The sequence below is a fragment of the Aythya ferina genome (genome assembly GCF_964211825.1).
Source record: "Aythya ferina genome assembly, chromosome: 2".
Taxonomy (NCBI): Eukaryota; Metazoa; Chordata; class Aves; order Anseriformes; family Anatidae; genus Aythya; species Aythya ferina.
In genome coordinates, this window is record NC_140297.1 from 39,911,971 (window position 1) to 39,927,418 (window position 15,448).

General features: G+C 35.4%; 1 protein-coding gene across 4 annotated transcripts in view; it reads right to left on the reverse strand.

The window, feature by feature from the left end:
* The window catches only part of ZNF385D (zinc finger protein 385D), a 431,386-nt gene that overhangs the window by 338,257 nt on the left and 77,681 nt on the right, over positions 1-15,448 (reverse strand). For all 4 annotated transcript variants that reach the window (XM_084509530.1, XM_084509531.1, XM_084509529.1 and 1 more), the window contains exon 2: positions 11,216-11,494. In XM_084509530.1, the coding sequence (XP_084365656.1) occupies positions 11,216-11,494 (279 nt within the window). The remainder of the gene's footprint in view (positions 1-11,215; positions 11,495-15,448) is intronic.

The following is a 15,448-nucleotide window of genomic DNA, read 5'->3' on the forward strand; positions in this document are numbered from 1 at the left end:
AGCACCTGTTCTTTCCTGTATTACCACAAAAGGCAGAAGAATGTTTTGAAAAACAAGATCTCTGTAAACTAGCAGCTTTATTCCTAGTTTTCATCTTGAAACAGACAAGAATTTTATTTAGATATTTTTTAACTAGATAGACTATAACATGAGTCAACAGCAGTTCTGACTATGTGAGAGGAAATTTGATGAAAAATAAAAATACTAGAAAAGGCTTCAACACTTTGTTTTACATCTTAAAGCCTTTCTAAGGATCCAGATTTTACCTTATTTGTTATGCTTCTGTCAAATAGTATCAGTGACTTGACATTCAGAGACAAATTTTCTTGGCATTTTTTCTTTTTAAACACACTTTTATGTAGAAACACCCAAGACTTTGGCTGTATAGACCTTCCTTCTGATGTAAATTAAGTAAGTAGTCCCTCAGTCTTTAAAAGTGAAGCTTTCCTGGTGTATTTTCTAAAGAGGCTTCAAACAATTCAGAAGGAAAGAAATCTCTAATTTTCTCTAGCCTCCTACTCAAAACAGAACCTACTACAACCTCAGATCAGGCTGAATTTTTAAGGTGTTCAGACAGTAATTTCCACAACCACTCTGGGCAACTTACTCTAGTGCTTACTCATTTTTATTATGAAGTTCGAATGCTTTTTTTCCATAAAAATAATCAAAATTTCCCTTGCTGCAACTTGTGACTTTTCCCTCTTACCTTTTTTGGTATACATATCCATTCTGTCCCTCTAAGAAGTTGAAGACCACATCAGGATACCCCATTATCTCTTTTCTTTATGAGTCATGTGCTCCAGCACTCTGGCCATCTTAGTGATGATGCTCCTCATGACTCACTCTGTTTTGATGTCTCTCTTTTACTGTGGGACCCAAACTGGACACGCTACTCCAAATACAATCTCAAAAGTGTGGGACAGATAGTCATCACCTCCGTTAACATATTGCTTATCTTTTTGCCACCTGCCTCAACATATTGCTCATCTTTTTGCAAATGCAGCTCGGTGTGCAGCTAAGCATTCACCTCTACAAAAGCACACAGATGACTCATGTTCAACTTGTTGCCTACCAAGACCCTAGGTCATTTTTTGCAAGGTTGCTTTCTAGCCATTCAGCTGGAATGGTGCATGAGGTTGTCCTATTCCAGGTGATGTATTTAACATTTTTGCATTTGTTCAGCTTCATTAGGTTTCTGCTGGACCACATCTCCAGCTTGCTGAGGTTCCTCTCAATAGCAGAGTTGTATTTCATCAGACCAAAGATTTTGCTATGTACAGTGTCATCTGCAGGGTTAGTAAGGAAATACGTCCCTTCCTATTGTCACAAAAGCTGATGAGGATGCTAAACAGCATTGTCAACACTACCAATCCTTGGGGCATGCCAAAACTAATCACCTGCCTGCTAGAATGTGAAAGGTTTATAATTGCCCTTGGAACCTGATGGTTTGGTCAGTTTCTAATCTACTTTGTACTCCACCCATCCAGAGTGGAGAGCTCACCAAGTTATCTACAATAAGCAGCCTCCTATGGGAGGCAGACAATGTTGAAACCCTTTCTAAAGTCAAGTAAAGTGATATCTCTTTCTAAGACCAGCCTAATTACCTTCTATGATGAAATGACTAGTTCTGTGAAAAAAGTCTACATGATGGCTGTTTCCAACCACCTCCATGTTCGTATAAATAGCTTTCTCAAAGACTTGCTCCATAAACTTCCTAGCAACTGATAACTGACTGACCAGCTTCTGATGCTTACCTTTTATGAAGATGGAAGCACAATTAGCTTCTTTCCAGGCATCACTGTTTTATGTTTCTTCCATATCAATCCCTTCAAAATGTACTACTCAGCTTGGCACTGAAGCTTTCCCAGCATACAACTGTCCTGAAGGCTTGACCATATTGCCCTATGGGTGTGAAGTCAGAGACTACTCCAAAAAGTTGAACTGTTTCTTTTTAAAACTTCTAATTTTTAATGCAACACATAGCAAAGTTACTTCAGAGTATCAGATATCATTACTGAGCTGGGGTTACTTCTGGTAATATCCCATTTCTGAATAATCCATTTACTCCATTTCTGAATAATCTTTGACAAAATTGTTAACCAGCTGCACTCAGGAATGGCAGGTGAGTGATTTTGACATTTCCAAATTTACTTTCCTATTACCTAGGTTTACCTGTCCAATGAAATTATTTGAAGCTTGCAGAATGTTTGATCACAAAATTACTGTTGTTCTTTTTCCTTCTACAACACCATCTTATCCAGTGCAAAGGGAGACTGTCTTATTTTAGCTTCTAGTCTAATAAAAATTATGCTGATAAAGCACGCAAAAGACAACACTACAAAAAAAAAAAAAAAAAAAACACACTCGCACATTATATTCCATACAACAAATCATATACTATCCCTATTAGCAAGACTTTCATTTAAAGGCATCCTACTCTGAAACAAACTACCTAGAGAAGAACTGTATGAATTTTAATTTTGATTACAGAACAAAGAATTAATTTATGAAGTTTTCTGCTATTTTCTGTTGCTTACAAGAAGTGTATCTTTCCAGCTCTCTGATTTCATGTATGAAAAAAAGGAAGGAAAAATCTTGACAATGTTTATATATCTGCAATGTTGGCACTCCAGCCAGGCTAACCTATAAGCATTATCTTTTCGATGTTTCTCACATTATACAGATTAACTCCCACAGTATCAGGGTGAACTGTAGATTAGAATTAGTGTTTTCTTCATGACGTAAACTGAAATGCCATAAATATGTGCTAACACTAAGTTCCTCAACACAGTGAGGAACTGGCTTCATTCTCTTGAACTTGACAGGAGTTTGTAATTGTTGTACTTGGAACTGGCTTTAAAACTCTGATCTTGAGATGTATTTTCTTCTACTGTGAAGCATGTCAGAGGATTTTTTAAAAAAAATCAAGGACATGACTGACTATCAAGAAGACAGTGTATTTTGAATTAGAGGAATGAAAGGTCATAAATAAGAAAAAGTCAACATTAGTGAAATGCTCCAAAGAAAGCTCCAAAATACTGCTTAAACTATGCTATAGCCTAAAAAATTTACAAAATGAGGGACACATGAGAAGTACAAAATTATTCAGTGATGAATATATACTTACATTTGTATAGAGAAAAATGAATATGGGAAAAGCTAGTTCTGAGTTCTAATACTGGGAAATGTTGATAAGTTTAGTGTGTTATCATGACTCATAGAAGATTTGTTGCCTACCAGATGCCAGTGCAGGGAAAAAAAAAAATCATATTAAAAGAAGACAAGTTACTGAGAAGGTCTGGAAGAAAGCCATGGTCATCATAATCTATATTGGACCTAGTGATATAAGCAGAACTAAATGGAGATCCTGCAAAACAGGTTTCAACAGTTTGTTAGCTGTTCAAGCAAGTGGAGATCAAATGCCAGTATTCTCAGAAGTGAGACTGGTGCCACACTCAGGAAGAAGTAAAGAATGGCAGACCAGTGTCTCAGCACAGTTCAGAAACAGCACAAATGGACCAGAAAGATTGTTCCTGGATTAACTGAGCCTTTTACAGCTGATTATTGTTTATTGGTATTCCTGCTACAGCACAAAACAAATTAATACAACACTTACCTAAAACAGCACTTACTTTAAAAAGGACAGACAAAGCAGTTCAAACAAAAAATGTGTATGGCAGGATCTAACATGAAACTATATAGCAAAATAAATAAATAAATTGAAGAAAAAAGATTTAAAAGAGGCTATGTTGACCTTATGTGGCTGTGCAAAAAAAACAAGATGACAGTTGCTTTCCGGCTTTTGGCAAATAAATTTTAAGCACAGATTTTAGAACTAAAATGGCAGTTATTTTACAACATAGAAGAAAAGGTGTTGTACAGCTAGGAGTAACATAAAGTCCTGAGGATGTGGGGGTCGTGAATGCCTAAAAAGAATGAACCGACAGTGAGAGAACAATGTTGGAAACATACAGAGTTAGAACACAGTATGGTAGAATGTAGCAAGTAGATGCACAAGCGATGAAGAATGGTTTCCACGATTTTCAACCCATAACCTTCATATAGCAGCAACCTTTTTGTGCTGTTGAAAATAATTTTAAAGTACTTCAACTCTCAGTGTTTTATCATAGCAAATCTGGATAGGGTTTCTGACTGCTAGCAGCCAGCAAAGTAAGGGGCTACAAAAGGACTTGTGTCAGCTGTCTGACAATTGGACAATCCAATAAACAGTCCTATGGACAAAGACAACTTGCTAAGCATCTTGCTTTGGAGATATTACCCAAGAACAGGGCATGCTATACATGTGGGGATATTAAAAGAGATCCTGTGTAGTCTTATATCCACACAGAAAACCAGAAACAACCCCAGTTTGTAACTTTTTCAAATCTGTAGTTATGAAATTTATGAAATGTTTATGAAATTTAGACCACGGGCAGACATTCTCATCAGTTGAGAATCTTTGTATACCTTAAATGGATTGATTCATAACAAACTGTCACAGCAGGTTTTATTCAGTTGTAACCTTGGTTGGTAGAAAAGAAAGGAATTTATCAGTTGAGGTCATACTTCAACAAAGGACATAAACACATTCTTCAGTGTACTTGAAGAACAACAAGAAACCTCAGAAATACTTTAAACATTTAGCAATAAATTTCTACTTCTTTGAAGAATTTTTAGGTAAGCATAGTTACTCATAGTTAATAATGTCAGTTTTGTTGTTTTGAGGTCTCCTCTATATATATATGAAATATAGATATTGTATTTTGTCGTGATATTCAGTGGAACAATTACCAGATGCACTAGCCATGTACATGAGGAATTCTTTAATTGCCAAGAATTTCTCCTCCTCAGTCCAAAAAAATGTTTGAGGGATTGCTAAAATTTGCATTTGACATTACTGAAGCAATTCCAAGTGCAGTGATGAAACTCTCCACAGTCTGCCCACAACTCGAGACAATGCTAGAGTCTACTTATGATCAGTCTATATTACAATTTAGTTATATCTCTCTGTATTTAACAGCTGACTGCTACCTACGGCTATTTGCACATACACAAACAGTTTTTCTATAATTGCCATCCACCGTTTTCTGGATACTCACAAAGCCAAGTGAATCCTTCTCTGCTTATCAAGGGAAAAACAAACATCACACTTGTGGTGGGTGTGAGCTGACTCTTTCTTAAACTGAATTTGTTCAATGATACAACATTTTATCACATGGTAACTGTTGTGATGAACTATGATGTCATACCTGGTGAGATATTGCATTTCAGAATTAAAAAAACAAACAAAAAAATCTGCAAACACAGGTAGTGCTATAAAAGCATATCTTGTTTGCAAAAGTACTTTTAAAGCAGAAGACTATATTAATATTTCATTAACTGGAACATGAATATGATGAAAGCAGACAAGTGCATCAGCATAAGTAGAAAGATTTGCATCTGGGAGCAGTGGGTGTTACTTTGCGCTGCCCTCAAATAATCCTACTTGTCCAGAGATTTCTAGCTTTGACATCTGGGAGGTGTTAAATAATACCCAGGACAAGCTTCCTGTGCTTCTTTACAGAATACTGGCATCTGTGACCCACAGACTAGAGGCTTTAAACTAGAGGTCAACTCATATTGGATAACTGGCCATGAGGCCCTGCATCAGAACATAATATAGAGTTTGTAACAGTAAAAACAAACAAACAAACAAACAAACAAACAAACAAAAAAACAGTAAAATACACAGAACAGTAAAATAGTTGGTTATGGTACAGCTTCTTGCTTTACCTTAAGAAGAACTTGTCATCGCTAGAGACATGATTTCCAGTGACATCCCAAATTCATCTGGAAATACTTGTTTCCCAGGAAGTTAGCAGAAAGTTGCCTCCTCTAAAGGACAATATAATTTATCTGATGATTTCCTCCATTCCTCACTACTGCTCTACCCAACCCTATTCTCTGAAAGGAAGACAAAGGCAATGAAAAGCAGAGGCAACACCACTTGCCTGAAAGCTGTAGCTTGGTAGCTTAACATCTTAAATAAAGTAAAATTATGTCTTCCCCGAAGTTGCCAGTTTTCATGATCAAAAAAGTGACAGAAGAGATGAAAAGGGTAGCAGCAACACAGACCTAGAAAAGATCTAGCAAAGAAATAGAGAAATGTTAGAGAATAGATCTGCAAGTGGTTCAGATGAATCTTCTGGATTTCCTACCTCAGGACTGTAAAAAATCAGGATTTGGACAAAGGAAAAAAAAAAATGTTAGTAATTTCCTTTAACCATTATGTAAATATTTACTGAGTAGATATTATGGAATTATCATCTCAGAAGCTGCTGTGTTGAAACTACATTGAAACTACACTGAGTGTGGTTGAAAAAAAAAAAAAAAAGTATGAGAAAAAGATTTTACTCTCAGGGTATATAATAGCACAACTATAACAATCAAATTGTTATTCATTCCTAAGTAATATTTAGTGCTGAATTAAGATATTTGATTTTTGTAAAGTAAAATAAAGGATACATGTACATGTAAAGTAAAGGATAAAAAATATTTATTTTTTATTTAATCTGAACTTTTCGATTTCTTCCATGCACTCACTGTTCTTGCTCACAGTAAAAGGAAACTCTGCTAAGATGAAATTTCACTGAAATAAAAGGTGAAGGCAGCTTTAGTTTAAGAGAAATTAAATAAAACTCGTTAAACTGGATAGTCACTTGTCCAGGTTATGAATTCAGAGAGTAAATAACCACAGAGACAGGTAAAAAAACTACCACCAAATATCCCACTAACTAAATGACTCTGTATTTCAAAAGAATAATGTTTCAGAAATCAATTTTTAAAGTGAAGGGAGTTCTATGAATTTTGTAGCATTTCTCATCTTTTTAATTATTTTTCCATTTGTTATCTAAAGTAAAGTATTGTAGAGGAGTTTCAGTTTTTGTCCTAACCATGCCCCATTCACTCATTATGATTCAGCAATTTACAGTACAGAAAGCACAAAGAAAATTATGGTTTACATTATTTATTTATTTATTGCTAATATCACCTTTCTCATTGGTACTGCTATACATTTGCATCAACAGTTAATTTTCCATCCTATCAGCAGGACCCTGACTCTTACTCCTGGTGAGGATAAACTATTTCACAAAAAGCTCACCTTCTTCCACAATGTCAAGGCTGGCTTTGTAAGAAGTGATGCAATTTCAGTGCACCGGGCTGGAAAATCATTTTACCCCTTTTTAATCCCAAAATTTACTCAAAATTTCCACCAAATTGCTTGCCATCTTGTCACTGCATGCACAAGAACTGACAGGCAAAAAAAAAAAAAAAATCAGGAAAAAGGAATATATTACAGTGTAATGAAGAAAGTGTGAGAAGTATTTTTAAGTGACATGAAAGGCAATTATTAAGAGGAAGGAACACACAAAATTTACTCCCAAAGTATTACTCCCAAATATGCAGAGTTCAGGAACAGAAGTGCTGAGATCTCACCATGCCTGTTTAAGCCATCTCAGATCACTGTACCAGGTAATGGCACAAGAAACATTGTGTCTCCACAACTACACGACATCATTTTTGTGACTTCACAATGTGCTGTTCTGAGGCTGCATTGCTGCAGGAAGACAATAAGTGGGTCTCATATAGCAAATGTGCCAAGCTGATAAATAAACCACTTGCAAAGTTTTTAGAGTATATCTGGTGAGTTTTTCAAATTCAGTACCAATACTAGTATAGCAGCAAAGTGATGCTGTTTTATCCCCATGATGCACATTATTTATTAATTGTATATTTGCAGAGGTTAATAGACTTTTGCTTAAGCAATTTACCTTATGAAATTACACAGCGATATTCAAGTGCATTGTTAACATGTTCTGTCATTTATGTCCAACAGATAAAAGCTACTCCTCACAGTTTGAAGATGATGATTATAGCATGATAGCTTTAATTACAGTCAAACACTTATACAGTTGAATCCTACCTTCTTTCAATCCATTGCAAAGTGTTTGGGAACAATACATGGGCTGTATATACATGCTTCATATAAATTAATCCTCTATTTCTATTACCCCTCATGATATAAAAACATGTAAACCCATCTTTCAGGGAATAATTTAGAGATGAAAAAAAAACATGGAACAGTCACACTTCAACACTTTTTTCTAGCCTTTTCACATAAAGAAGTACTGGAAGGATGCTATAAGGTCTCCCCGGATCCTTCTCTTCTCCAGGCTGAACAATCCCAACTCCCTCAGCCTGTCTTCGGAGAGGTAATCCAGCCCTTTGATCATCCCCGTGGCCCTCCTCTGGGATACAACCGTGTCCTTATTGTGCTGGGGGCCCCAGAGCTAATCACAGTATATATATACACTGAGAAATCATTGATGATGAAGTTTTAGACAACAATCTCATGAAGCAAAAGTTTCAATTTACACCAGAATTTAGTCTCAAGTGATTAGACCAGAAACCTGAACACTGAGCATAACAGCTGTCTTCTGTGACAATAACATTTCTACACAAGAAACGCCATTCTCATAAATAAAGCAACCTATTGACACATATTGAATAAACAGTATTGTGCATCTTTTAACAGTTACTTTAGTTACATCAGTGACCTTCAAAAAGCTTCATTTGTGTACACATGATAAACTGAAAGGGTCAAGTAATATTTTTTTTCAGCCACAGTTGTGTCACTTGAGCTTGCTGGGGTCTCATCAACAAAACAATAATTCATTTGAAAAATATTGCTCATATTTTAAGTATACCAGTTTTCACCAAGGCTGTTATTGTGGAAGGCCTGTCAGGTCCTGATTTCTACTTGATTTAGAAAAGGGATCTCAAGCAGTGCATCTCTGTTAAAATTATGGGCTGTTCAGGTCAAATATTCAGTTCTAATTTTTCAGTTCATACACTCAGTTTTAGAAAGAAATATACAATATTGGTCTCTATTTCACTTGTAATTTTCAGTTTGAAGAATATGAAATGTCAAAGTGTAGTGATATGGGAAAATCGCTTCCTTATGCTCTTCGCTATGTTCTTCTCCCAGTGGAGTGCTACTTTTGGTGATACTCAAAGATTTGCCAGATTTGGAGAGTCATCTTTTCAGCAACCCTCCAGAAATTACTTCATTTTGAAACAAAGAGCTAGACAGTTAGTTATGTTCTGATTACAAATGGAAGCATGAGATACAGATACATTTTAAGGAGGAAATAAGAAACATACTGATATGCTACTGCTTTGATACTCCCTAGAATATAAATGTTGATGCATGACTGAAACACTTTGACACTAATTTCAGTATTGCTAATTACTAATGATTTTGTTGCCATGGAATAAAGCAGAAAAATGAACTGGAGAAAAACAACACTTTGTCACTACCAAAATTGTTGTTCTAATAACAAAGACAACACAATTTTACCTTAACTGAAGACAGTAATAACATTAGAATGCATTTATTTGTTTTTAGAAAGAATGCATTTGTGGATAACCACATTCTACTTTTAATCATCTAGGAAACCAATCTTTAAGCACTCACACAGCTCCTATTAATGTTAGTGGTATTCTTTCTAAGCCTTAACTGTGAACAGTGCTAAAAGTTGTACTCTGCCACTTAAAGGTAAAATTGTTTGTGTTATTCAGTGTGATGTTTTTATTTGTTTGTTTTTGTTTTATTGGTTTGTTTTAATGAAATGAGCTTATCCTCACAGAAAAGCACCCACATCCAACATACTTCATCAACATATCCATATATTATTCCCAGCAAGCTCTCATACTCCTAAAACCAGGACAAAGCAAAGACAATATTAAAATACCTCTTAAACCCTATTGAGGATTAGTGCTAAGCACATGCTTCTACAAATGGGCAGGAAGTAATTCATGGAACACTAATATTAAAGAATGCTTCTGTAGGTCTGAAGAAAAGGTCTAAGTGCATCCTATTAAAGCCCTCATTTCTATGACATAGAAATATACATAGAAACAGACCAAAACAGTGTAAATCTACCCCTACTACAGCAACGTTAAGCATTACAAGTTATGAAATTGAGAACCAAAATTATAACATAGTAATCTGTTTTTTCTTGTCAGGGACCACGTAATCTGATCTATTTCTGTACATAAAGCCCCAGGCATGATTTTTTTTTTTTTTTTTTTGAGGCACACAACTCACTCTGATGGTAGGAAAACATGCCACCTACCACAACATATTTTTCACAAAGCCATCAATGAAACAGATTAAAACAAAACCAATCTTTGTTCCACCTCCTTTGGGCTTCAACTCAGATCTTTAAACAGATTTATGCTAGACATGGGTTGAACAGATTTATGCTAACTATAGGTTGAAACCTGAATGACAAAACTAAAGTGAAATGCCTTAGAGAATGTATTTGTTTTGTGTAATGTATTTTTTCCAATTTATTTTGTAACTGCCATAAATCAATTAAAAGCAAAAACACCCCTATCAAGTGCAACCTTTCTAACAGACTGTGAAATGTGAAATATCATGGATTATGCTGAAAACCATCAAAATGTAAATGGAATGACAAAGAATCTGAACCAACACCATCACGTAAACAAAATATAAAATCAAAACACTTGAAACAACACAGACAGTATACCCTTTAGCTATTTGCCAGGCATTCATGTTAGGGATGACACCAAGTACTCTGAAGCCACAGAGAGTCTCTGCATTAACATCAAAGGATTTGGCTGAACAAAATAAATGTTTGCTCTTATATATTGACATTATGCACATTGCTGCATTTCTCAGCTCAACACCAATAACAGTGTTTACTGACAATTCTATACACAATGAGCCAAGGTTCTCTGTAGTACAAGATCACAAGGGCATAACTAAATCCATTTTGCTAAAAGTAGTCCTTAAAGTTTTGATTGAGACCTTTTTAAAGAAAAATAAAAATAAATCTATGAAAGTTTATTAAGAGATGTATTCAATCCACTAAAAATTTAATATTTAAAACTTAGGACTGCATACCTGATTCATCAGCTTTCTTGCATCTAATCTAATTCTTCCTGCCCCAAGAATGCAATAGAAGAATATATAACACTGAAGAATAATGAGATCATGGATATTTAAATTTGGTATTTGTAAATACAAAGTTAATTTTGCAAAAAGCATATTTAACTGTCCACATCCAGTTCCATATGTACTAAATAGGTAAAGCCATACAGCTTACACAAGGCAAAAGTTATACAAATATATATTAATGCTCACCATTATCACTTTTGAGATTTCCATTGCTGAGCTGTTTTAACCTCTTCTGATGGGATTTGCCATTGTAGTGGATTTGTGCCTGAGCAGCAGAGTTCAGCTGAATGTTACAAACATTGCACAAAGTGAAATTGGTCTGTTTCTTTTCTCTCTCCTTCTTTTCTTCAGTGCCATCAGGTGCTAATTCTTTCTCACTTTCTCTGCCTGGGATGGATGTGAAATCTGAATTATACAAGTGGTTATCAGCTGGTAAGTCAGGGCTCCAGGGCTTCTTCATATTTTCTGGGTAGAAAGAACAGAACAGAGAAAATTGATGAGTAATGCGAAGTAATATACACAGGAATTCTACATCTGTAGACTAGTAAAATGCTGAAAATTATTATTCGTATTTTCTTATTTTACTACTAAATTACCATTCACATATTTTGTTTTTTGTAGATGTTTTTTAGTTCTGCTATGTAACTTGAGTAACTTCACAGCTATTCAGATGAATGTCTTTAGACATTTAGGGGCACTATTACATCAGCCACTGGAATCAAACTCTCCCAGATGTTTTTAGTTATTTTTATCTTAACCCTAAAATAGTTTGTTGAATTGAGAATTATCTTATGAAAAGTTGAACTAATATAGATTGTTAGAAATTTCCTCAGCACAGCCTAGGTGAAGCTCACATCTTAGCTGTCATCTTCGGTGGGAAATTGCATTGGTTTTACACAGCAGGGTTTTGGTAGTGGGCACTGCAGGGATGGCCTCTGTGCAGAGAATGAGGGCTTCCCCATGTCACATTGAGCCAGTTCTGATGGGCTCCAAAACAGACCCAATGCTGGCCAAAGCTCATCCCACCAGTCAAAAGGTGTGATGCCTCTGGGAAAACATATTTAAGAAAGGGCAAAAACACTATTCAGCACCTGTAAGAGAGAACAGTAAGAAAAACGTATAAAATGGTCTTGCAGACACCAAGGTCAGTGAAGAAGAAGAGGGAAGAGGTGTTTCAAGCACTGGAGCGGAGATTTGCCTGTGGAGAAAACCATCATGAAGCAAAGTGTCCCCCTGCTGCCAAGTCAGAGCAGATCTCCACACTGCAGCCCACGGAGGACCCCAAATCACAGCATGTGTATGTGATCTGAAGGAAGCTGCAACCTGTGGAGAGCCCATTAAGGAGAAGGCTCCTATAGGAAAGGTGGCCTGTGGAGAAGAGCCCACACAGGAGCAGGTGATTTGGTGATCTGCAGCTGCAGATCAATGAGGGACCCATGCTTGAACAGTCTGCCTCTGAAGGATAAAACACATGGCATAGGCCCATGATGGAGCAGTTCTTGAAGATCTGCAGCTCATGAGAAGGACCCATGTTGGATCAGTTCATGAAGGACTGTACCCCATGGGAGAGACCCCAGACTGGAGAGGGAAAAGAGTGAAAGGAACAAGTAGCAGCAGAGGGAAAGCGTTAGTATCTAAATGACCACAACCCCCATTTCCTAGCCCCTTGTGCTGCTCAGTGCCAGGGGGCAGTGGGGAGGAAGTAGAAGAGGTGGGAATGGAGGATTGAAGCAGTGGGAAAAGAGGGGAAGAGGAGAAGGTGTTTTATTTTTTTGTCTTAATTTCTTACCATCCTACTCAACTTAAATCAGTAATAAATTAATCTAATTTTCACCAAGTCAAGTTTATTTTGCCTGTGAGAGTAATGGAAGGGTCCCCATATATATATATTAATAATGTCATAATTAATAGAATAAAAAAATAAAAGCCCTACATTTTAGTTAAATAATTGCACATACCTTGTCCTTGAATTTATTAATTAGCTTAGGTATTTAGCAAGCCCTGGTCATTCCTTCTCCACTCCCAGTGATGTTTTTAAACCAAGCTCTTACGACATTTTGACTTGTCTGCTTCAAAAAGAATCCAAAGGCAAATAATAATCATGCTGTATTACTTTCTTAACTTTCTAGCATTACAAATTAAGGATTAACTGGAGAATTTAGATTCAGCTAATCCCAAACTGTAACTACAGAAATGAGAAGAAAATCTCACCTGCAGAACTTAAAGTGAAGCCAACATAAACATGAACTTCTATGATTACAGGTGAGCAGAAATTATACATGTAAAGAAGTGCTCTGTGCACTGCAAACCTTATTTACTATTAAAGGAGTACAAAATGCTATACCAACTTAGCATCTTGATGAGACCTTTATACAGCACATAAATCTTTAAACTGCTTTGTTCTCCCAGACTTAATGAATAAATGAAGATCTAGCCAAATAATCTAATCTGTATTTTGAATGACAAAATTACTGCAGTCCTAAATACACTACTATTTGGTCTTTAACTGACAAATTAGTCAACCTAGAGATCAAAAAACTTCATTGCAGCAACACAAGAAAATGGTCTACAGACAGATGCCTTTAAAACCAGATCAAGATAAAGTTCAGCATCTAAAAAATAAGCCTAAAAAAACCCTTTGAATCTGTCTGATTGCACTATAATGCTGCAAGTCATTCTTGAGAGAACTTCAAGTATTGAAAATTTCATGCGATTAGCAACCAGTTAAACATTTTGTTGGTCCTCTGAAAGATTAAAACACACTTACTGCACTGGAATCAAATCACAGATACAAACCTATCTAAGTATACATGACAAAAAGCTAGTAATATCAAAAACAGTTTAAATCTGATTTTTCAGATTTTATTAAAATTTAATTAGTATGTTCTTTTTTTTTTTTTTTTTTTTTTTTTTTTTGCTAACTAAACTCAATTTCATTTAACAAGACGATAGGGTTATAAATAATATTGACCAAGTTCTGAGAAGAGCTCTGCATCTGCTGTAATTTAAAAACAGCTCAGTCAGTATTATTATTTCTGCTTTTGTGCATAGCTGGCTCTGTTATCTGGAATTTTAGCTGCCTAAAACAAGAGATGAAAAAGCAGGCTAAACAATAAATTCCAAAGAAAAATTAAAGTGAAAAATAGCAAAGTAGTAGTAATTTATTAAATCAAGCCTATTATATCAACAGTGATGATATTAACTGTCATAGACAAACCACAACCATCACTTAAGAATTTATGAGGCTATGAAAGCTTAGGAGAAAACCTGAGATTTTCCTACAGCATCTACAACATATTTCTCCTAATGGAAGGAGGACATTTCTCCTGAGAAAGCAGCAATAATCCATCAACCTTTCACCCTTCCGGAGATATTGTTCAGTCCAAGAAGAGTGAAGAATTTACCCCTTTAAAATATTTTTAAATTAAGAAACTCAGTATTTTTTTCAAAGTGTTACAAGGATTAAAATACTGACGTGAGAGCACTAATTTTAAAGAATTGTTCTAAATAACTTTCCAGAAATCCCAGTTTATATACATGCTGTACATTAATATACATCATCTTTTTGCATTGAAAGCATCCCCCACTAGAGAGCAGTGTGAATTTAAAATTACAATATATCTCTAGTCTTACAGTGTTTGTCATATGAGATTACTACAATAAAACAGATCTTCTAACCAAAATGTAAAACTCTAAATAAATCAGAATCTAGCACATTAAACAAACATTGCACGCTATTTGTACATATATCTAATTCCTTTTAAAACATTAACATAAGTTAGCAGGCAGCCTAGTAAATCGTATTAGCATGTTATAACTTCACTTTAATATTCCAATCAACACAGGTTAATCTATGAAAGCCTTATTTTTAAAATATAGAATACTTCTGCCTAACAATATAATCTCATTCCAGAACAAGAAATTATAAAACGCACAGTAGATTAAGACACAATTAAATAACAAGGGAAAATACACCTTTGAAATAAATGATTCAAACATCTACCATTTGATTTGTGCTTTCATTAAAAACCCATGATGGCACTACAGCTGTAATATGTTTTCACACTGCCATCTCCCTCTTAAATCTGGAGGAAGAAGGGAAAGATTTATAACCACAGACTAGAAGATGACAATTAGGAAAACAAGAGTTTCAGGAATACACATTATGCTACATTTTACCACTATTTCATTAATACAGTGGTTGCATACCACTACCTGCATAGGTAATAGCACTACTAAAGAACTAAGGGGAAATATTATACATGTGCAAATGACTCGAGCTGATGGTGTAAGCCAGCACAACATAGCAGTATTTGGGATGTTGATTGGACACAAATGGTTTGAGCAAAACACTTCCAAATACGTGAAGACTATAAAATCTGGAAAACAAACAAACAAACAAACCATAAGCAGTTTAGA